At 40.6% G+C, this 24,839-nt stretch overlaps 1 protein-coding gene across 1 annotated transcript in view; it reads left to right on the forward strand.

The window, feature by feature from the left end:
* Window positions 1-208: 208 nt before the first annotated feature.
* gnai2a (guanine nucleotide binding protein (G protein), alpha inhibiting activity polypeptide 2a) overlaps window positions 209-24,839 on the forward strand; it is a 262,645-nt gene continuing 238,014 nt past the window's right edge. Inside the window, exon 1 of the mRNA XM_068052038.1 lies at window positions 209-715. Within this exon, the coding sequence (XP_067908139.1) occupies window positions 598-715 (118 nt within the window). The 5' untranslated portion in view covers window positions 209-597. The remainder of the gene's footprint in view (window positions 716-24,839) is intronic.

Raw genomic sequence — 24,839 nt, forward strand, 5'->3', positions numbered from 1 at the left:
GACACCAACCAGTCATTTGCCGGGAGGGGGAACCGCGCTGTCAATCAAGCTACCTGGTGGTGAATGTGGCGCGGGGGGGGTGTGGAGCGCGCGGCATGCTGGGGGTTGTAGTTCCTGAGCCCTGGTGCGCGGCCGGCGGGAGGCAGGCGGAGAACTAAAGCTCCCAGCATGCACTGCGGCGAAGTCCGTCTCAGAGCCATCCGGGTGCTTGTGTGTTGCGCGAGCTGGGGTGGGGTGTGGCGGAGCAGCGCGACAGCACCGAGCTCTGCCCCACATACACACAGGCTGAGTGCAACAACAACAACAACAAAAAAACCCATTAACCACTCAAATCACAAACTCCACTCACCTTCGGTGTCTTTTTCTTCGTTTTACTTTTCGCCCGAGAAGGAAACAAAAAAAAGAAGAAACCTTTTTTTTTTGGGGGGGGAAAAAAAAAAGTTTCTCGTGGAGACGTCGTCTGGACCTTTCCATTTTTTTGGGAGGTGGAAGACTGAAGAGCTCGGAATCGGAAATTTTAAAAGAAAAAAGGGAGAACAACTTCTTCAAACATCCATACTCCACTAAAAAAAAAATTGAATCCACTTCTAACTGGCCATGGGTTGTACTATCAGCGCTGAAGACAAGGCGGCTGCCGAGCGCTCGAAAATGATTGATAAAAATCTCCGGGAGGACGGCGAGAAAGCGGCTCGAGAAGTGAAGTTGCTACTTTTGGGTAAGTTCGGTCTCGGCATATAAACCTGTAAGGTTAGGTTAGGTTAGGTTGGGTGGGGTGGGGGCATCGCTACATTTTAACGAGAGACTGTGAGGGTTGGGAGTCTGGACACTAACTTTTAACAGTGAAGGGAGTTTTTAAATGAATTGCAATACTGAGCTTTAATGGATCGTCTGTTTAATCACCCTCCGAGCAAAATACTGTTTTTGCTCTTTGGAGGGAGGAGATGGAAAGGGTGATTAAAAAAAATAACGGAAGTTGTGTGAAGCGAGTTATTTTCAACAGGCCCTCCTAGTTTCAAAAAAATATATATACTCCCTTATCCCGCAAGGGCATGACTTGAAACAATGTAGATGAAGATGGATGGGTTGGAATGTTTCTGAGGAATGTATTTATCTATTCTTGTATTTGTATGTAAGCCGTTTTAAATGTATTCAGGTACTTCAAATAGGATCTCTCGGGAACTCTTGCTAGGGTTTATTAACATTTTGATTTCAGCTTTGATAATACCCCCCTCCCCCCCCCCCCAACCCCACTCATGAAATTGCAGGCACAAATGCAGGAAGTAATGTTATGGGTTTGTCCAGTACGAGAAAGGACCAACTATTCCAATTGTTTTAGAAATCTGTCTTTGAAGGTCATTTTAAAACTTCTGATGTAATTTGTTACCTCCAAATTGGGAAGCTGGATTTTCCCACCAAAGTACAGTGATTTAATTGTGCATTTAATAGTTAGCTAACTGAGTTGGTTTGAAATGGTGTATAACAATGTCGCCAGGCTCTAGATGACAATCTCTGGTGCATTTCTTTCCTGCAAACTTCGACCATGATTCGTGTTGACGTAGAGTTTAGACAAAAAGGGGAAGGAAGGACTGTGGAGAGGAATTGAGGGGAGGCTGGGCCCCGCTTTGAAGCCACACCGACACACATTTTAACATTAGCCTAAGACTGCATCGTTCTCGTGTGAAGGATAAATCGGGGAGATCGCAGTGTTGAGGGAGGGAGGGCTAGCGGCCGGCTTTGATAAGTGTATATAGAGCTTATTCGCAACTGTAAGTTGCTCGCATTGCCTGTTGCCTTAGTCTATTTAATTGCATATTCAGCAAAATTAATTTTATATATTCCCCTTTATGCATCTAATTACATTGGAACAAAATCACATTGAAAAATGGTAGTTTAATATACAGTAGTTCAGAGAGAAATACTTAGCTTGTTAAAAGATATATAACCACAAAGTGCAGTCTTGTACATTGACGAGCGCATGGGACAGTGAAATATTTAATTAAAACAGCTTGCAATTACATAATGCCTGTTAGGTAAATGTGTACATCATGTAACATCGAAAAACGTTCCCTATTTAACAGTGATTCAGAAATGGAGTAAGAATCTATATTTGGGAGTCTCCAGTAAAAATAACCCTTTCAAATGGAGGCTGCTCAGATTTGAGGAAGCAGAAATGATTTTGAGAGTTACAGGTCTCTGGGGTATAATCTAAGCCTTAGCTAAAAATCCTTTTGGGTATTCTGTTTATGCCAGAAACAGATCTTGCAATTTTAATGAAACTGATATTAAGTTTAAAACAAAAAAAAGCCCTTTGGGTGTGGAATCAACTTTAGAGGATGAGGTGACATTTGTGGTGGTTTTGTACGTTGAATAATTTCCTATTGCAAACAGTTGATCTGGTCATGTTTGCATTCACTCTAACAAAGAAATAAGAAATACTGAGGTGTGAGAAATTGAAGATTAACGTTACATGATAAATTAATATTCCCATGTAAAATATATGCAGCATCGAATACAATATTGAATATTTTGGTAGGAATAGCGATGCCATCTAGTCCATGGCAAATAAGAGTCTAAATGGGTTAGAGTCACAAGGGGTACAGATTCACAAATCTATTAAAAGCAGCAAAACAGGTTAACAAAACCATAAACACAAACAAAGCACTGGGGATCATTTTTGGAGAAATAGAATTCAAAAGCAGAGAAGTTATGTTAATCTTACAAAGAACCTTGGTTAACAGTTCTGGTCTTCATGTTATAAAAAGGACATAGAAGCAATGGAGAAATTACAAGAAGATTTACAAGGCTGATGCCAGAATGAAGAGGGTACAAATATTAGCAAAGATTGAACAGGCTGGGACTTTTCACTAGAAAAAAGAATGAGAGATGCCCTGATAGAGGTTTTCAAAATTATGAAGGGGTTCAGTAGAGTAGGCATAAAGATATTTCCAGTTGTGGGGGAGTCCAAAACTATGGGTCATAAATATAAGATAGTCACTAATAAGTCCAATAAGTAATTAAGGAAAAACTATTTTACTGAGAGCGGCGAGAATGTGGAACTTGCTATCGTATGGAGTGGTTGAGGCTAATTGCATTGATGCATTGAACGAGAAGCTAGATAAATGCATGAGAGAAAGGGATAGAAGGATTGGGTGAGATGTAAGGTGGAAGGATGCTCGTGTGGAGCATGAACACCAACAGGTCTGTTTCTGTGTTGTAAACTCTATGTAATTCTAACAAGAATTGCTGGAAATACTCAGGTCTGGCAGCATCTGTGGAGAACTGACCAGAAGGTCATGGAACAAAGGCAAACGATATATTAATGGTGTGCTGAAAGACAAAGCACTTGTCTTTCAGCACACCATTAACATACTGTTTGCCTTTGCTCCATGACCTTCTGGTCAGTTATTCTCTGTGACCCTCTGTCCTATCAACACCTTCCCTTTTGTTATCTCTTTCCACACCCCCGCTTTATTTGCTTAAAACCTATTACATTTCTAACATTTGCCAGTTCTGATGAAGGGTCACTGACCTGAAACATTAACTGCTTCTCCCCAGAAGCCGCCAGATCTGCTGAGTATTTCCAGTATTTCTTGTTTCTATTTCAGATTTCCAGCATCTGCAGTTTGCTTTTATCAATGTAATTCTATGTAGGTCATGACTTTGACAGTTCATAAAGGTGATTATGAGCAATATTTCTGTAAAATGCATTTTTAATCAGTACCATTTTTGGTGCACAATAAAGAACCATGTTTTGAGGTGAAAGGATGGTGAAAAGGAACTTGGTGATACTCATTAAAAATGGATACCTGCAAATCTTTTGATTCTGTGCTTTAAGAACGCATTATATATAACTCTGCGGAGTGAAATTGAACATGACTTCGGCATGGTAAAGCTGTAGATAAAATGTATTGTGTATATAAATCATATGTTTTTACAGCATTGTACTTTTTAGCTGTTCATTAAAAGGTCACTTCTACATTTAAATGCCAAAATCTATTAGTGAATCATTAAACATTTTGTGTAAAAATAAATTATAAATATTTTATAATACATTTTAAATCTGTAGATATTTTAGTTTCATTTTGTAGTCAATTTAATTGATGCTAGTGAATGAGTACAAATTCCCTTCATAGTTCTTTACAACATATTCGATTTGCAACATATGTTAATTTGGTAGATGGGTAAACTTAATTAGCTAAAGAAATGGAAAGGATGGGTTTAAACGTGCTGTATATTCCTCTGTGGTTTGTTTTCAGTGCAGCTGGAGACAACACTAGTGCTAATTCCTCTCTTGTGTGGTTTGGGTTTTGGGTGTTTACAATATGAATGTTCTCAAATGAATTTTCAAAGTAAAATTGGTACAGTAATTAAAAATGTGTACAAAATATTAAAGATATTTAATGGAAATCACTGTCACATAACTTGCACTTGCAAAGCAGTATCCAAATCTACAGGGAGATCTCGATCCCTAAATGGATCTATTTTAAAAAGGCTATCAAATAGCATTTTGCCATTGTGATGTGGAGATTGGGGGTAATCTCATTGTCCTCTAATTTTTGTGTATCTCCCTTTTGCCAAATGCAGTTGCAGTTTGAGACTTTAATGAAATCAATGAAGAAAATAAACTATGATGTTGATCTCTGCTAAAATTCCTTTGTTTCATTTTGGTGTCCCATTTCCTCCAATGAAGTTGGTTGGATAGCTAGTTTAAGGATATTGCATCAATACGCATAAGAATTAAGCCATGGGGGACAATTAATTACAGCCCATCCTCAATACTTTGATTATTGGTCCTTCTGGATAGTTTGTGTCACAATCCATCCTGGTTCTATACTTTGGGATGGGGAGGAAAAGCTTTAGATTAAATATGTTAAACTGGAATTTTATGGTTTAGTAAATGTTAACTTCTGTGACCCATCAAGACATTACAGATTGGCTTAGTGGTTACTAACATTACATGTCTTCAGTAACAAAAATGAATAATGAATACATTTTAAAAAGTGTTTTGGTCAATAATTGAGTGGTAATTGCGAAAGTGTCAATTTCAAGATCCAAGCAATTTGTCAGGCAAACCTAGTTGCTTCCTTTGGTAGTTCTTGGGCTGGTAGATGGAGTGCCATATAGAAACAAAGTTACTCCTGACAACGCAGCGGCCTGCTGATGTCATCAGAGTGCTCCAATCTGCGCACATGCGAAGCGGGGAGCGTGCGGCCGGAGAACGGGATGGTGGAGGGGAGACGTGGGGAGTCAGCAGCCGGAGAGTAGAATTGGGGGTGGGGGAGGAAGTGGGGAGTGAGCAGCCGGAGAGTGGGATGGGTGGGGATGGGGTGGTGGCAGGAGTGAGTGGCTGGAGAGTGGGGGGAGGTGGGGAGCGGGGAGTGAATGGCCAGGGATGGGGAGGTGAGTGAGGAGCAGTATCAAACCAGAGTTCTGCTTTGTTAAAAAGTTGAGCAGGAGACATCCAAGAAATGATACAAATGAAGTAATGGCAGGAGGGAGCGGTGGGATGGAAGCGGCGATGGCAACCTTTGAGGGGATTTTTGGGTTGAAGTTTTTCTGTGATAAATTGAGCAGCATCATCTTTAATCCTAGCAGCTGCCTGAACATCGCAGACAGTGACATTTCAGCAGAACAGGCTACATTTGCGCATGTGCTAGTACTGCGCCACCTAGTGGTTGCGTTGTCAGCAAACGCAGCCAAACAGCCATTGCCTAATGAGATTTTCTCAAGGCATGGCTCCTGCTTCACTGGTTATGGTGTGATCTTGATGGCTGCTATTGTGAAACCCAAAGGAGGAGAACATATGGTTTTCAAAGAGAAATTTGGAAGGTAGGGAATGATTCAAAAAGCAACTGCTGAATTAATCCCTTAAGCAGCCATTTGGAAGGGGTGTGCAGTCTGTTTTGAAATGAAACAGATTGTACGAGCAGTTGAGGTTCTTGGGTTCCTGGTATGATCAGTCACCATTGTATATTCAGAAACAGTACAGTTCTGTCATTCGTACTTAATTGTGAAATAATTTTGACACAAAGCAAGCAGTTTGGAAGAAATTGATACTGAACTGAGAAGCTATAAAATCAAAGTACTTGAGCTAAGAGCAAGTATCACCAACAGAAACTTTTTAAAGAAAGCCTAGACCATTAAAAAAAATTACAGAAATTTTCCCCTACATTTTGTTCTGTTAATGTTTGAACACTTTTGGTTTAAACAGTGATACTGGAATTGACTGTGTTGAATTAACAAATGCTGTTGAAATGACCAGATTGCTGAAGCATACATGAATTAATGACTGTACCTGTGCAGAAACTCATTTCCTTTGCACCTCCGTGTCCTCTCGGGTTGATCCTTTTGTGATCTCATTAACACTTGCTGGGTAGACAAGTATTCAAAATAAAAAATGAAGATGTTCAGCATAGTTCGTAGGTTTTATTTATTATGAAGAGGTCCTGATGGTGATGCTCATTACAATTGTGAACGTTAGGTTATACTGTGGATATAAATGAATTGAAGATGTTTTATCACCTCTTAAGGAGTTTGTAGGCTGGTAAAAGCAAAATAATGCAGATGCTGGACATCTGAAATAAAAACAAAGTGCTGGAAATATTCAGCAGGTCAGACTGTGGCATAGTGGTAATGTCATTGGATTTAGTAATCCAGAGCTAATGCTCTGGGTACAAGGGTTCGAATCCCACCACAGCAGATGGTGACATTTGAATTCAATTAGTAAATCTGGAATTAAAAGCTAGTCTAATGGTGACCATGAAACCATTGTGGATTGTTGTAAAAACCCATCTGATTCACTAATGTCCTTTTAGGGAGGGCAATTGCTGTCCTTACCTGGTCTAGGCTACATGTGACTCCAGACCCACAGCAATGTGGCTTACTCTTAACTGCCCTCTGAAATGGCCTCGCAGGTCACTCAGTTCAAGGGCAATTAGGGTTGGGCCCCAAATGCTGGCTTAGCCAGTGATGCCCACATCCCACAAACACATAATTAAAAAAAAGGCAGCCTCTATGGAGAGAGAAGTAGAGTTAACGTTTCAGGTCTGTGACCTTTCATCAGAACCTTGCATCAGAACTCTGATGAAAGGTTCTGATGAAAGGACACAGACCTGAAACGTTAACTCTTCTCTCCACAGATGCTGCCTGACCTGACTATTTCCAGCATTTTCTGTTTTCATTTTAGTTTGTAGGTTGGTGTTGTCTTAAGGGTAGATGCTGGGAACACATTGCTGTTGTGTTGGCTCTGGGGGAGAAGTTCACATTGAAACACTCTAATCGGTTGCTCTATAAACTATCGTGTGTTAAATTTGTAATGCTAGATCCTAAACTGTTTTTATACTTTGTGCTGTCTTCTATTTACTTAGCCAATAAATTGTCAATTAACAATCAGCTAATTATCAAAGGCACCTACAGGCTGGAGTTAATGGGCCACTTTTTACCTATTTGTATATTAAAACATATGCTTACATGCTAATGTCAATGTAGCCAATGATGAAAAAGAAAGACTTACATTTATATTGTGCCTTTCATGACCACTGGACATCACCTGCTTTACAGCCAGTGAGGTACTTTTGAAGTGTAGTCTCTGTTGTAATGTAAGAAATGCAGCAGCCAATTTGCACACAGCAAGCTCACACAAACAGCCGTGTGATAATGACCAGATGATCTGTTTTAGTGATGTTGATTGCGGATAAATATTGACCAGGAATAACTTCCATGCTTTTCTTCAAAATAGTGCCATGGGATCTTTTACCTGAGAGGGCACACAGTTTAACATCTCGTCCCAAAGCTGGTACCTCAGACAATGCATCACTCCCTCAGTACTGTACTGGAGTATCAGCCTACATTGTTGTGCCCAAAGTCCTGGAGTGAGACATGAACCCACAACTTTCTGACTCAGGCGAGAGTGCTACCAACTGAGCCATTGTAGACAAGGTGAATTAAGTGCTCAGGCTAAATTGAAAACAAGCATTGGCTTTGTTTTCAGTAACTGAACAGCTGAGCAGGATAGGTCTCTGGTTTGGCACTGAGTTAAATTAGTGGCACCTCAGTTAGAATCATAAAATGGATACACCATAGAAGGAGGCCATTTGGTCTGTCGTGTCTGGGCTGGTGCTCTTGAGCAAGTCACTTCGTCCCGCTCCCCCACCTTCTCCCTGTAGCCTTGCAATTTTTTTCTCTTCAGGTAATTGTCCAGTTCTCTCTTAAAAGCCATGATTGAATCTGCCTCCACCGCACTATCAGGCAGTGCATTCCAGATCCTAACCACTTGTTGCATAAAAAAGTTTTTCCTCATGTCGCTGTTGCTTTTGCCAGTCACCTTAAATCGGTGCCCTCTGGTTCTCGATCCTTCTGCCAACGGGAACGGTTTCTCCTTATCTACCCTGTCCAGAAACCCTTATCAAAACTCCTCTTAATCTTCTCTTCGAGGAGAACAGCCCCAGCTTCTCCAATCTATCCATGTAACTGAAGTTCCTCATCTCTGGAATCATTCTCATGACTCTTTTCTGCACTCACTCTAATGTCTTCACATCTTTCCTAATGTGTGCTGGCCAGAGCTGGACACAATACTCCAGTTGAAGCCAAAACAATGTTTTGTACAGATCTACCAGAACTTCCTTGCTTTTTGTACTCTATGCCCCTACTTATAAAGCCCAGGATTCTGTATGTTTTATTAACTGATTTCTCAACCTGCCCTGCCACCTTCAGTGATTTGTGCACATATACCCCCAGGTCTCTGCTCTTGTACCCCCTTTAGAATTGTAATCTTCAATTTATATTGCCCCTCCTCGTTCTTCCTACCAAAATGAATCACTTCACACTTCTCGGCATTACATTTCACCTGCCACTTGTCTGCCCATTCCACCAGCCTATCTGTGTCCTCTTGAAGTCTATCACTACTTTCCTCACAGTTCACAGTACTTCCAAGTTTTGTGTCATCTGCAAATTTTGACATTGTGCCCTGATCATTACTACATATCAGGAAAAACAGGGGTACAAACACTGATTCCTGGGGATCCCCACTGTATATCTTCATCTGTTCACCACTGCTGTCTTTTTTCTGCCACTCAGTCAATTTGTTTCCGTGCTGCTACTGTTCCTTTTGTTCCATAGGCTCTAATTTTTCCAACAAGCCTGTTATGTGGCGCTTTATCAATGCCTTTTGGAAGTCCATGTACACCATGTCAACCGCATTACTCTCATCAACCCTGTCTATTACCCCATCAAAAAACTCGTTAATTAAACACATTGGTTTTAACAAATCTCTGCTGACTTGCCTTAATCCGCATTTGTCTAAGTGACAATTTTGTCCCAAATTATCTTTTTTAAAAGCTTTCCACTGCCAAGGTTAAACTGACTGGTCTATAGTTGCTGGGCTCATCTTTGCACCTTTCTTGAACGAGGATGTAACATTTGCAATTCTCTAGTCTTCTGGAACCACCCCTGTATCTAAGGAGGTTTGGAAGATTATGGCCAGTGCCTCTGGAATTTCCACCCTTACTTCCCTCAGTATCCTTGGATCTCATCTGGTCCTGGTGACTTATCAACTTTTAAGCACAGCCAGTTTATCTAATGCCTCAATTTTTAGCACATCCAGTGTCTCAACTACTCCTTTTCACTATGCCTTGGGTGGCATCTTCCTTGATAAAGACTGATGCAAAGTACTCATTTAGTACCTCAGCCATGTCCCCTGCCGTCATGCCCTCACCTCCATGTGTAAAATCCCCTTTTAGGTCTCTGGCCCTACGCCTCCTTTTACAACCCTTTTACTATTTTTATGCTCACAGAAGACTAGGATGAGATGGACTTGTTGAGGTAGGGCAAAATGATGGCCTTCAGTGCTCTAGGCCGAGGGAGGAAATTGACACAGATTCCTGCTTCTGGTTGCTGTCCATTAACCTGGAAAGTTTGTATGTGTATAGATAGTGGGTGTGGACAAATTTTGGCTTGTCTATTTTTGATCTCCATGGTCAAAGAGCTTATTCACACTTGTTGGCTCGTTTCAGGTAAAGCATGGCGACTAGAATGGGCTGTCAGAGGGCAACACCAACAGCCTTGAAACCATATCCTGCAAGGATGTGATGTCTTTGGGGAGGATGGGGGAAAAAGTTTAAAAAAAAAGGTTTGTGTTGATCCACAAGTTGCAAAGTTATTTAGAATCAGGATGTTGGGTGGAGAGCAAATTAGTGGAATACAGTGTAAATTGCCTGTAATAAACCAGTTTGCTTTTTATGGCCACAGGAGAAACAATTGAGGACTTCGCAATATAGTTAGTGAACCTCAAACTCTAGTCATGCTCTAGCTCAGAAAAGTACCTTTGCACAGTCTGGCCTTCAGTTTCTACAGCCATAGCATTGACCCTGTGTTTCATAGAGAGGCTTGCACAGACGGTGAATGGTATTATAAAACCATAAATACGGTTATTGAAGTAAATTATTAACATCAGTGAACATATGGCAGGTCTCTAATGGGAGCTGACAACTAATGTCATTTACAAAACCATTTTTCTGTTATTCTTTCCCTCCCCAACATAATTTTATCCATAGAAAATAGTCAACTCCAAAATGAATGCATAACTAATTGAAGTGTAATTTGAATCCAAGGATGCAATTCAAGATCTCACTGCATTCGAAAGAGTTCCTGGTTTAAGCATGGGATTATCTCACTGTTTTTCTTTATAATCAGTGTGTTAACTATAATCTGCCCAATGCCAAAATTGAGCAAGAATTGGAAGTTTCTCTCTTTTCTCTTTTGAAGAATATAATGTTGAATGTTGATTGCTGAGTGAATGATTCAGTGGCCTGGGCTGCGGTGCAGAGATTTATAAATTGACTGTTTTCAGCTGCAGTTCATAGAAACCGTCGCAAAATGCTGCTTGAATGTTGGTGCAATGGTTATTGGCAAACTAGTGAAGCATTTTTCAGGATATGCCTGTGTCTGAAAATAAGCAACTTCAATGTTTCTTGTATTAAAAGTGGTAAGCGTTAAGAGCCAAAGCTTAAAGTTGCAGTAGCTGTAATTTTTTTAATCCTGTGAATTATAAACACTGTACCCACAGGAAGTATTTTTAAGGGATGCAGGGAACAAATCCACTAAGACTAGTTTTGAATACATATCTCGACTGGTGACAGATACAAGTATATATTGTATGCTTAATGCATGAGCCACTGATCCATGCTAATCGTAGGTAGGATCAGTAAATGAAGATGGTGGAGGTATGCAGAAGGCTCTGCTGCTATAAAATGACTGCATGAGAATTTTTTCTGTCCCTCCCCTCCCCTGTAACTTGCTTTTTCCTCATCAATCCACAGGAGGGGTCATACTGCTGTTGAGCAGCATAAAAACTATTTCCTTAAAAATAAACAATCTGTTGGTAGCTTAGCTGTGTTGTAATGAGCCAGTGTTGGAGAGTCCTTTTGACCAGTTTGCTTCAATGGATCGATCAGTTCACAAAACAATCCCTTTGTGATTCTGATTGGTTTAGACATGACCACATTCTACAAACAAATCACATGTAATAATTCACAAAACCCTCCCTCCCTCCCCTTCCTCTTCCCTCCCTCCTTCCCCTGCCCCTCCTTCCTTCCCCTTCCCTTGGTCACCCCTCTATTTTATAGTTTGGGTTAGGACTCTGACCAGCCATTTGTGCATCTAGGTCAAATGCATTGCAGCATTGGATTATGTGGTAATTTGTATGTTAAACAGCAGAGTGTTATTTACAGCAATAACTTGTATTTAGTGCCTTTAATATAATAAAACCTTCCACGGCGCTTCACGGGTCCATTATAAAACAAAATATGACAGTCACATAAAGAGATATCAGTTTAGATCACTAGAAGGTTGATTAAGAGGTAGGTTTTAAGGAGTGTGTTAAGGGGAGGAAAGTGAGGTAGAGAGGCAGAGATGTAGCGAGGAATTTCCTGAGCATAGGGCAGCAGATTTTTGGATGACCTCATGTTTGCAGAGGGTAGAATGTGGGAGACCAGCCAGGAGTGTGTTGGAATAGTTGAGGCTAGAGGTAACAGAGGCATGAATGAGGATTTCAGCAGCAGATGAGCTGAAGTCTGGGTGGAATCGTCTGTTACACAGGTGGAAGGAAATAGGCTGTCTAGGTGATGGTGCAAAAATGTCATTGGAAGCTCATCTCGGGGTCAAATATGAATGACACCAAGGTTGTGAAGAGTCTGGTTTAGTGTCTCAGTTGCCAGGGAAAGGGATGGAGTCAATAGCTAGGGAACAGAGTTTGGAGTGGGGTCCAAAGACACTGTCTTCAGTCTTCCCAATATGTAATTGGAGGAAATTTCTGCTCACCCAGTACTGGATGTCTGATGAGCAGTCAAATAATTTAGCAACAGTGGAAGAATTGAGGGATGTGGTGGTGAGGTAGAGCTGGGCGTCATCAGCGTACATGTGAAAACTGAAACTGTGCTTATTTATTATTTTAATTGCTTCGCCAGTACAAGTTCCCATAGTATGAGCTGCTTCTTGGACTTGCTCCAAAATGCAAATTTGTAGCTCCAGCAATTTTGTTGATGCATTTATACCAGGAGACAGTGAACAAGCATTGACTTGCTCAGCCAGGTATCTGCCCCAATAGGTGCTTACAGCAATCGTCACTTCAGGCAATAAGTGCTAATAGCTACTATCAGTGCTCATTAACAGCATCTCCAACATTCAGTGGGAGTATGCATTACTTTCTTTATTGGAGTTGGCATCGGAATGCTTGATGCGGTTTTATTAGGTGCCTTGTATTTGGCAGCATTGATCAGTAATCTGCACAACAGAATTTACCCCTTAAAATCAGGCTCATAGGATTGCACTGTGACAAGGGCACAAACCTGTTTCTGTTTTTCTTTATTTGCTCCTTGAAGTATATTTTAGAATTTACCTTAGTTTCTGTGGGGCGAGACCCATGTCAGTATCTGGATTAGAAAAAAATGTTATGCTGCACTCAATTAATTTGGATTCTGGAAGATCATTGCCCATGAGTTTGCCCTCAGCTTCAACTGTACCAAATCCAGTTCACTTATCCCAATGGCAGAAATGTAGACCTAGTTTTTTTCAAGAGTCTACAATATGCTACTGTGAAAAGTGGCTCCGAGGATCCACAACTAATGTATTTCCAGCATTTCTTGTTTTTATTTCAGATTTCCAGCATCCGCAATATTTTGCTTTTATCCAAAACTAATAAGTGGTTCTAGGGCTGTGGGCAATACTAGCAAGGTGGCTTTTAATACCCATCCTTAATTGTCTCGAAGGTGGTGGTGGGCCCTCTTGAACTGCTGCAGTCCTGGTTGTGATGGTGTTCCCACTAATCCATCAGAGGGTGATCTTTCACCTTTTTCCAAGTCCCAAACTGAAACAGGTGGTGGCAACATGCTTTGAGTTTTGAGATTTTATTTGCTGCATTTGATTCATTAAAACTTAACCTCAGTAGCTAATGTTTCAGGTCATGCAACCCAGAAATAACAGCTATTTGCATTTATATAGTGCCTATAATGTAGTAAAAATGTCCCGAGGTTGGACTGGAGCATTATCAAACAAAATTTGACATCGAGCCACATAGGGAGATATTCTGACGGGTGACCCAATGCTTGTTCAGAGATATCTTTTAAGGAGCTTCTTAAAGGAGGAGGCAGAAGGGTTTAAGGAGGGAATAACAGGGTTTAGCGAGTAAGCAGCTGATGGCATGACCAGTAATGTTGTTGGGGGGATGAAAATCAGGGAAGCGCAAGGGCCAGAATTGGAATACAGTGATCTTGGAGGGTTGTGGTCTGGAGAAGATTACACAGGTAGAGAGGGGCGAAGCCAAGGAGGGATTTGCATGGAGAGCTGGTGGCGTAGTGGTAATGTCACTAGAGTAGAAACCCAGAGCCCCAAGCTAATACTCTGGGGATATGGGTTTGAATCCCACCACATCAGATGGTGGAATGTGAATTTAATAAATCTGAAATTAAAAAGCTAGTCTAGTGTTGATCATGAAGCCATTGTCGATTGTTATAAAAACTCATGTGGTTCACTGATCCCCTTTAGGGAAGGAAATCTGCTGGTCTGTTGGAAGGAAACTTTACCTGGTCTGGCTGACATGTAATGTGACTCCAGACCCCCACACAATGTGGTTGACTCTTAAATGCTCTCTGAAATGGCCCAGCAAGCCACTCAGTTGTGTCAAACCACTACAAAGTCTGAGAGAAGGAATGAAACTGGACGGACCACCCGGCATCGACCTAGGCACCGGAAACGACAACAGCAAACCCAGCCCTGTCGACCCTGCAAAGTCCTCCTTGCTAATATCTGGGGGCTTGTGCCAAAATTAGGAGAGCTGTCCCACAGACTAGTTAAACAACAGCCTGACATAGTCATACTCACAGAATCATACTTTGCAGATGTCCCTGACATCACCATCCCTGCAGAGGTGGCAGCACAGTGGTATGCAGTCAGGAGGGAGTTGCCCTGGGAGTCCTCAACATTGACTCCGGACCCCATGGAGTCTCATGGCATCAGGTCAAACATGGGCAAGGAAATCTCCTGCTGTTTACCACCTACTGCCCCCCTCAGCTGATGAATCGGTGCTTCTCCATGTTGAACACCAATTGGAAGAAACACTGGAGGTCGTAAAGGGACAAAATGTACTCTGGGTTGTGACTTCAATGTCCGTCACTAAGAGTGGCTCGGTAGCACCACTACTGATCGAGCTGGCTGAGTTCTAAAGGACATAGCTGCTGGACTGGGTCTGTGGCAGATGGTGAGAGAACCAACAAGAGGGAAAAACCTTCTTGACCTCTTCCTCACCAATCTACCTGTCGCAGATGCATCTGTCCATGACAGCATTGTTTCAACACTGAGGGTACCCACCATCGTGTCGTGTTGTGTGGCACTACCACCGTGCTAAATGGGATAGATTTCCAACAGATCTAGCAACTCAAAACTGGGCATCAATGAGGCGTTGTGGGCCATCAGCAGCAGCAGAATTGTATTCAGCCACAATCTGTAACCTCATGGCCTGGCATATCCCCCACTCTACCGTTAACATCAAGCTGAGGAACCGATCCTGGTTCAATGAAGAGTTCAATGATGAGCAATAAATGCTGGTCTAGCCAGCGATGTCCACATCCCCCGAACGAATAAGAAAAAAGTCAAAATTGAATTTTAAAACAAAATATACCAACTTAGAAAGCTCATGAGCACCCGCTCAAAGACTGGATAATCTGGCCCAAAACCGGCAATCCTCATCAGAGCTCAAGCTGACATTTATATTTTTATCCTAACAGTGAAGAAATTGATATGTGAAATCATGCACAATCATATGTGGATTCATTTCATGGATAAAACATAGGAAGAGGAGTTGCCCATTTAGCCCATCAAACCTGTTCCATCATTTTATTAGATTATGATGGATCTGTACCTCAACCCTATTTACCTTTTCTTTACTCCATATCTCTTAATACCCCTGCCTAACAAAGACCTAATAATCTTAGTCTTGAAAATATCCTGTCAAATCCCTTTATCTTTTAAAGCATTTTAAATTTGTACTTTGGAGAAATATGTGTAGTTTTCAGCTGAAGACACTGCATGGCTAACTTTCTATATTTGTGCAAGATTAATGAAGCGTGTGAATGCTTTAAATATTCTCCAAGAATTTCAAAAATATAGTTTCACTTGCTGTTAATATATGGCAACTATTTTTAATACCTGACAATCACTTCATGTATAAATTAAGCACTTTTTGTATTGGGATAAAATTATTTTCATGTACAGTTTTTGCTATATACTTGCACATTTGATTCAGCTCCTTAGTATGTTGATAATGAACTTTCTTTGAACTAAAGGTTAGCCACATCGTAATGAAAAATATCAGCATTACAAGCAATATTGCTGCCAGGCATACCTGGGTCTGACCTTTTACATATCATTTTCAGTGTAATGCTTTAAAAAAATTAATTATTGACGAAAGCATTAATGGCTTGCAACCTGTAATTGATTACTGTTTGTTACACAGCAGAAATACTTATCTTGCAGAGGATGAAACTGCTGAGAGACAGGCAGTCATTATTTGGCCTTCCTGTGTAGCACTGACTCACACTTCCTCATGTTTTTTTTCTCCGAACGGGGAGAAGTTGCCAGAAATCAGATGCTCATTCTTCACATTGCATTTTCATCAGTTTACATTTGAAGATGTGCCGTGATTATTTTAGTTGAGAATGTCAGCCCTTTCTTAGTAGGCGCCTGCTGGCTAACGGGTTTGAGAAGAAACAGAAGCAGTTCTTTCCTCAGACAAAATTTACTGTTAGCAGATTTTTGGAAGCAGGTATCTGTGTGACTTCCAGCAGAATTGCATTTTCAATGGCAACTGCAGTGCAGGACTTTTTTTAAAAAAAGAGGAACTATGCCAAGATCCCACAGTTGTATTCCAGTTCCTTTAATTTGAATGTGCTGACTTTGTTCAGGACTGCCCATCATTTAATCTTTCTGCATCTTGAAAAGTTTCACTGGGGAATAGGTACTCTTTTTTAAATCCAGTTTATCCCATTCTTAAAGTACCGTTGAGGTTGGATTAGATTTAAGCAGTTGATCCACTTGCACAATGAAAAATAATGGGTATAGAGAACCACAGCAATGTGATTGAATGGTAGATGAGCCACAAATTGATCAGTAAGTGCACTCATTAATGAGAGGTGTCAGGATCAAGCTTTCGCAGCAAGGTTTGTAGAGCAGGTTAGATCTGGGATGGTGCTTCAACTGCCTTCCCTCCTTACTTGAAGCACTCACTGCAGCAGCAAGATAATTTATTTCCCATACCAGTCATCTTTGCGGCCTTTTGAATGAAATGGACAATTTTGTGTTTTTTGGTCTGCATTCAAACACAGTCCTAGGCACAAAGAGCAGCACTGTCCGGTCCTTTTCAAAATCTGTTGGACTTTTTGCCTTCAAACAGTTTTTGATGATGGTCTTCAAACTACGATTTTGATGGCCAAACCAGAAAATCCTGAATAATGGCATCTTTCATTTATGGCACTCAAGATTATGGCAATGGATTTTCTTTGAAAAGTTAAGTAAAAATGTGACATTTACATCTTGGTGAAATGGATGGGCATCTTCCTTCCTCCTTAGCAACCCCCCCCCCCCCCACCCCCCACACCGCCCACCATGTGGAACCAGTTTTGTCTCCCTATTCTCCTAGCTTTCCTTTGTCCTCCCCTTGCCCCAGGTGCAACTTGACGGTGATTATATAATGGTTATGAGCTAGGATGATCGATTATTAACATTGTGCCTGTTTATATTTTTTTATTTATTTAGAGATACAGCACTGAAACAGGCCCTTCGGCCCACCGAGTCTGTGCCGACCATCAACCACCCATTTATACTAATCCTACACTAATCCCATATTCCTACCACATCCCCACCTGTCCCTATATTCCCCTACCACCTACCTATACTAGGGGCAATTTATAATGGCCAATTTACCTATCGACCTGCAAGTCTTTTGGTGGTGGGAGGAAACCGGAGCACCCGGCGAAAACCCACGCAGACACAGGGAGAACTTGCAAACTTCACACAGGCAGTACCCAGAATTGAACCCGGATTGCTGGAGCTGTGAGGCTGCGGTGCTAACCACTGCGCCACTGTGCCGCCTGTTCTGACATTCAATTATATCATTGTTCTGTATCTTAACTCCAGTTTCCTACCATGGTTCCATATTCCTTAATACTTTTGATTAACAAAAAATATCAATCTCAGTTTTGAAATTTTTAATTGATCTGCCCTCGAAAGCTTTTTTTTAAAGGGATTGTTCCAGATTTCCATTGTCCTTTGGTGAAGTATTGCCCGTGAACAGCCTAGCTGTAATTTTAAGGTTATGCCCTCTTGTTCTGGACTCCCCCTTGAAATCCTTTAGTCATCTTAAACACCTTAAGGGAATACAAGCCTAGTGTAAGCAATCCATTTAGCCGTGGTATCGTTCTGAAGAATCTGCACTGTACCCCTTCCCAAGGCCAATATATCCTTCCCACAATGTGTTGCCAAAAACTGAACACAGTAGTCAAGATTAGGTTTAATTGGAGCTTTATACAAATATAACATAACTTACACCCCTTAGTATTCTGGCTGTCTTCAGATAAAGGCCAACATTTCGTTGTCTTTATGATTTTTGTGTACCTGTCTACTAGTTTTTATGCTTTCTGCACATAGACCCCTAATGCATCTGCTCTTCCACACCTGGTAGTTTCTCATCATTTAGAAATTACTTTTGATCTATCTGGTTCCAAAGGTGGATGACCAAATACTTCCCCACATTAAACTCCATCTGCTACAGCTTTATCTATTCACTTTCTCAAGGTCTCTTTACAGCTTTCTGCTGCCATCTGCACTATTTACTGTGCCACCTAACTTAATGTCAGTAAGTTTGAATGTAGGCTTGCTATTCCTTCTAATATAATTCCTTCTAATAATAAATATAATAAATTAATTAAAATCTGAGACACCAGTACAGATTCCTGGGGGACACAGCTAGTTACATCCTGCCAATTGGGGTGTATGTCCATTATCCCTGCTCTGTCTCCTTTCATGTAACCAGTTCCCTATACATGCCAGTAAGTTGCTTCCAGTTCTATGACCTTTCATTTTTGTTAAGTCTCTCGTGTGGGATCTTTACTGAGTGCCTTCTAGACAGTCAAATAAGTAACATCCATCAGCACTCCATTATCTATCACATTAGTGATCTCCAGATATTCAACTAGGCTAGTTAAACATGACTTTACCTGTTATAATCCATGCTGGCTTTCTGATCATTCAGATTTGTCCATGTGCCCAGTCACACACTACTTGCACAAATGTGATTTTTGCTGTATGCCATCTTTGGTGTAATTCTTTACTGTGATAGTAGGTGTGTGCCATCTGGTTCTCTAGTTTGATGGTTGAAATAATAGTTATACAGCACAGAAACAGGCCATTCGGCCCATCGTGTCTGTGCTGGCCATCAACACCCATAGAACCACCTAACTATTCTAGTCCCATTTTCCAGCACTTGGCCTGTAGCCTCGTATGCTATGCCGTTTCAAGTGCTCATCTAAATACTTCTTAAATGTTGTGATGATTCCTGCCTCTACCACTCCTTCAGGCAGTGCATTCCAGATTCCAGCCACCCTCTGGGTGAAAAACTTTTTTCTCAAATCCCCTCTAAACCTCCTGCCCCTTACCCTAAATCTATGCCCCTGGTTATTGACCCCTCCGCTAAGGGAAAAAGTCTCTTCCTATCTAACCTATCAATGCCCCTCATAATTTTGTATACCTCAATCATGTCCCCCGCGCCCCCCCCCCCCATCCATCTCTGTTCTAAGGAAAACAACCCTAGCCTTTTCAGTCTCTTCATAGCTGAAATGCTCCAGCCCAGGCACATCCTGGCGAATCTCCTCTGCACCCTCTCCAGTGCAATCACATCCTTCCTATAGTGTGGTGATCAGAACTGTACGCAGTACTCCAGCTGTGGCCTAACTAGTGTTTTATACAGCTCCATCATAATCTCCCTGTTCTTATATTCTATGCCTAGGCTAATAAAGGCAAGTATCCCATGTGCCTTCCTAACCACCTTATCTACCTGTGGATGAGGAAAAGTCACATGACCTTCAAAACTCGCTCTTAGCAGCACCTCTTCCAACAGATGTGTGATTTACATTGTGGATTCTCTCCAATTTAATTTCCAAGTCTAATCTAGTAGAATAGCTGAGTGGAATCTGAATGTGCTGTTTTTTGCTGCTGTCATATGGTCTTCAGTGTGACTTATTAGAAGAAAGAGCTTGCATTTATATTGACAGAGCTTGCAGCAATTGTGCTGCAAATTGATGCATGTCGGCTTGGTGCATGATTTTCTACATATCCACAGTTTGGCCCTTGGAAGATAAATGAAGCTGTGGCTATTCTTCCTGCAGCATTGGCAGAGGCCTTGTTCCCCCATCTTCCTGAATAAACATGATGTGGAATTGGGAGATAAGGATGGAGAAAACATGGAATAAAAGGGAGAGTGGGTGTGGATGTCACATTTGTACGGTGCAGGAGAACAATTTAGAAATATGTTGATGAGCATTATCTTGGGATTCTAAAATTCTTTCTTTTATTCAAAACATTTGTTTATACTGTGTTATTGAGATGAAATACAATCTGAGGTTCACATTAAAAGCCTACAGCATAGGAAATGATGAGCATAGGATATTAACCTAAAACTGTGGTGTGTTTTGCATGAGTTTACAGCTACTGACTTATTTTCCTGATGCTAAATTAATAGTTATAAATGCTGCTTAATGGCTGTTAATTGTGAGGAAATAGATCTGCTGGGATACGTAGCAGTGATTCCTTAGACTTAGAGGTGTTCCATTCCAGATTTTGAAGAGTTAATACTATCTAACATTTCTGTCAGTGTTCTTCCAGATTACAGCATTTAGTTGGACTTGTAATTACAATGCAAGATAATGACTAAGATCTTCATTTTTAAACCCTCATGGTACTTTTCCTGTGTGGGAAAATAACCAGTGCCTTGGTAATGTTATAAAGTGTTGGTAAGGCCATTGGCGTGATATAAGGCAGCAATATAAGATAGTACTTCAAGCACTGTGTGACTGTATTTTTGAAAGATAGGTGGAGGATGGATTTCAATAGTACTTTAAGCACTGTCCTGTGATTTTCTTTTGGAAGATAAGCAGGGGATGGATTTCAGCCAAGTATTATGAATGCTTTATATTGATCCAACTAATGCTTTTCAAATTTGTGTGTTGCTGTAAGGCCTATTCTTTGCTTTCGTCATCAACATTACCATTTTGTTTTCCTTTTCATTTATACCCTTCCCCTATTTTGCTTAAGTGATAACTCGTGATGGGATCAGGCTCCATGAGTAAGAAAGAGCCTACCACTATCCATTTCACAATAGTATTCTCCATGTGAGTCTACTATAGACAGTAAGTGGCAACTGGGTGAGGCAGCACAGTCAAGCCAGCATGTTGATGTACTAATAGCAGGGCCTGAATGGAAGAGCTGAACAATGTCTTCAGGGGCTAGCTCTGAAGCCAATTTTCAGGCTCCCACTGCCATTCCAACTAAAGATTGGTGAACTTAACTTGGGACTTTCCTAGTCTGTGTTTCATGTTGGAATCAATATCTTGAAATTTATTGTATTGCATATTACATGTTGTAACCAATCTATTTCCTTTTTTCACAGTCAAATCACAGCGCAAATCTCAACCGTACAAATATTTAGTCATAGGCAAATTAAAAACCCACATCATTTCAAGCAGAACCAGGCACTGAGGGTAATATTATTAACTCTGTCGTGCTGAGTGAGTTTTTCACATTCTTGACCATTTAGTATCCTAAAATGGCCCCAGATGTTTAGGGACTTGTGTAAATGAATTTTTTGATTGAATTTCATCCCATGGTGTCTAATGGTGCATATTTACATTTACGGTTTTTTAATGCTCCCAATGAAGGGGAAGCTTGCAATACCCGAATAAATCTCTCATACCGTATATACCTGCCTGCTGCTGATTTCAATTTGGTGCATAACAGGATAGGCAAAAGGAGGAAAGATTTAAAACAAATAGTGGAAGCCAGGACCCGAGTCAAGAACGGTTGGACTATAAATTATAGAATACTTTGGTTAGAATGAGACAAAACAGAGGAAATGTACTTGTAGTTATCGGTGAAGTGAGAGGGAGAATTTAGATGGTTTGCAAGTGACCCTTATTGGAAAGCTTTCGGTGGATTTTTTTTGGATGCTGGGGAGTGAGGGTAGCCAATTTTGTAATGGCTGTACAGAGTGAATTTTCAGTAAGTAGAATTAGTTTCCAGTGAATATCATGTTTTTTGAAAATACTAAATAGCAATTGTAATGTAAAATAAAGTCACTCCTATATTGTGTTAAACCATGTTTCCATCACAATTCAGTTATCATTTCCTATTTAATACAGTGGATATCAGACTTCCTGGAAACCACTTACTTAAATCTTTTGGTGATGCTGCAAGAATGTCACTTTAATCTTTGAACATTGAGGGCCTGATGTGCACTGGCAGTCTGATGCAATTTTTACTTCCTCCAGCCTAAAAAACTGGCTAAAACCTTTCATTTTATTTATTTTATGCAGGAAAGATTATAAAAAGTCGAGATTTTTTAAGCTACAATTTGAATTCAAGCCTAAGAAGCTCCTGTAAACTTTTCTGTTTAATTTCACCAATGAGGTGTTGATTACATTTCCGAGTGATTGGTTTCCATATGTTTTGGCCAGGGCCATCCCTCCAAGTGTGACTAGTTGATGTAAATAAACAATTGAAGATATTTGCGCGTTTTTTTTTATTTTAAATTTAACACACTGAGAATGAAAGCAGGTGGACAAATAATTTAGGAAGCTGGCCACAGCTGTAGATCAGCATTGTCCCAGGTCTGCGATCATATCTGGTCTGTATTGTTGACCTTGAAGAAATTAAGAAAGGCAGATTCTACTGTGTGCATCTGTAAGCTTAGCATTTAATTTTGGAACGGCTGAGCGGGATCATCATTTGTAAAGTGCATGATTGTGGTGAAAAAGCAGTGTTCTAATGGCTGCAGGTTTTCTCCAGATTTGCAGATTAGATAGGACTGGGGCTGTATTGCTGAGTTGCAAGTTTTCCTAAAACAGGAAGATGATTTCTATTCCTTGTGCTACAGTTGACGCAAGGAAAATAAAAATGGGCAAATCATTGCATGAAATTATGCTCATCATTGGGATTATATGGTCATTGGCTATGATGGTTGGGCAGATGATAGTTTGTAACAAAGGAGGACCTCTAGCACTAAGGTGATATTGTTAGTCAATGATATTTACAAAACAACATAACCTTTTTTGTTCTGAGGCTGCAGTCACTTAGAGGGCTGGGGTGAGGTCAAAAGGTAGACACTCATTGAAAATTCTTAAACTACTGCACGTGACTGGTGAAGGAAAATGTGTAACTGTAATTATTGATTCTTGAAATAAAACTACTACAAAGAGCACTTACCTGAAGTTGCAGTAAGGACCTCTGAATTAAAAGTGTCTCGGTGGAATAAACGGAAGTTGAGCATGGGTAATAGTTGTAAATACGGAGTGTGTTTGTTTACTTTTGGTGAGGTTGGGAGGGGTTGCGGGGCATTTGCTTGTTTGAGGTCCGATTGCTGCCGACAGCACTGGTGGTTCAACTCTTTGTATTTGTTAAAGACAATGTGTATAACAGCAGGTGATAAAATAAGACCCCTCTTTGTGAAATCATTGCATTGCAAATCACAGCTTTTAATTCTTAAACAAGCTGTTCATTGTTATCCATGACTTTATCCAATGCATCTTATAGAATATCCACATTACCAAAAATAAACATGTGGACATTGAGTCTATGCAGTTCAGTAAATTGATTAGAGAGATTTGTGTGTGATGTATGTAATATATTAAAAATCTTGCATATGACATACTTCTCTCTAACTGTCACTCTCGTGCACACACAGGTTTTTGCAAATCTTTCATCCACCATTTAACTGAAATTTCTAATGCTAAAAATAGTTTTAAACAAAAGAAAAATTATCTAGGTCCACAATATTGAATGAATAAACTCATTGTCTCTGTTCAAGTTGTACAGTTGAGGGAGTTAGAAATCACATCTATGGATTCTGAGCAGATGTAGTTTTCCCAACAGATCAGTAGGCTTCTTGAGTTAATGCATAAAGGATTTGGAAATCTTGAAACAGACTGTGTATGTAAATTCCCATGGTTTTTTTCAGGCAAATGTCGCATTGAAAATATTACCAGTTCCTTTAACATAGGGCACTGTTCACAGGCTTTGATGTCACCTGTGATTAACAATGTCCAGTGTTTCTTTGGCAATTGGGAAGCAAAATAAAAATTTATGGAGAATGAATTTCTTTTCCATAGTGGAAAATTCGAATAGCATGTCAGTTTGTTTTCGAAATGATTTCATCCTAGCTGGAAGGGAAGCTTGAATTTCTGGGTTTCTTCTTGATTGGCTGGTGTCCATGTCAGTCTTCATCTCTCCATTTTGGCACAAAATGTGGCTTTAATTAAAATTTTTCCTTCCCAGAAAGACAGCAAACCATTTTGGGGCCCAAAGCTATTTGTTTTGTGTATAAATACATGGAACTTGTAAACTATGAACTTTAAAGCATTTGAGGTAATTTCTCTTTATGGAAATTTATGTACTTTGAATTTGGCAAACCCTCAGTGCATTTTGTATTTCAAGGCAGAAACTTGTTAACAACAGGGAAAGTGATATTGGAGTGCTTAATGGACCCAAGGGAACCATAGATAGGTCAGGAGCCGAGGTTGATGAACAGGAGTGCAGTGGAGGGATGACACCTGATGGTCTGAAGTGAGCCAAGGGCAGATAGTATCCCATTCTTCTGAACTTCCCTTTTACACAAGCTGATTGACTTTACCATTGCTGTATCCTGGAAAACCCTGAATGCTGTCAGGCTTTGGCTAATCTGCTGTTCCCCACTTCTCTTAGACCTCAGGACCCTCCCACCCTCATCCCAAAGAGCTTCATCCCAACTCCCCAGGACTTCATCTCTACCAACCTGCTTCCTAATCCATAAAATTTACTTCAATAACCCTTCTGAGTACATGTTGCTACAGACCAATGAACTGGATTGTTGAAGTGGAGTGTGCTGACAACGGTTGCTAACAGACGTAACCCAACCAAGCCTTTTAAACAGCACCCCCCTGCCCAGCAAGCAATCAAATGTAACTTTTTGGTAATGCTTGGAGTATGAGATGAGCATCTGCATCCTCATGATTTCTTTTATTTTTTTAACTTCTATTTGATAACATTTT

The sequence above is a fragment of the Heterodontus francisci genome, chromosome 19, assembly GCF_036365525.1.
Source record: "Heterodontus francisci isolate sHetFra1 chromosome 19, sHetFra1.hap1, whole genome shotgun sequence".
Classification (NCBI taxonomy): domain Eukaryota; kingdom Metazoa; phylum Chordata; class Chondrichthyes; order Heterodontiformes; family Heterodontidae; genus Heterodontus; species Heterodontus francisci.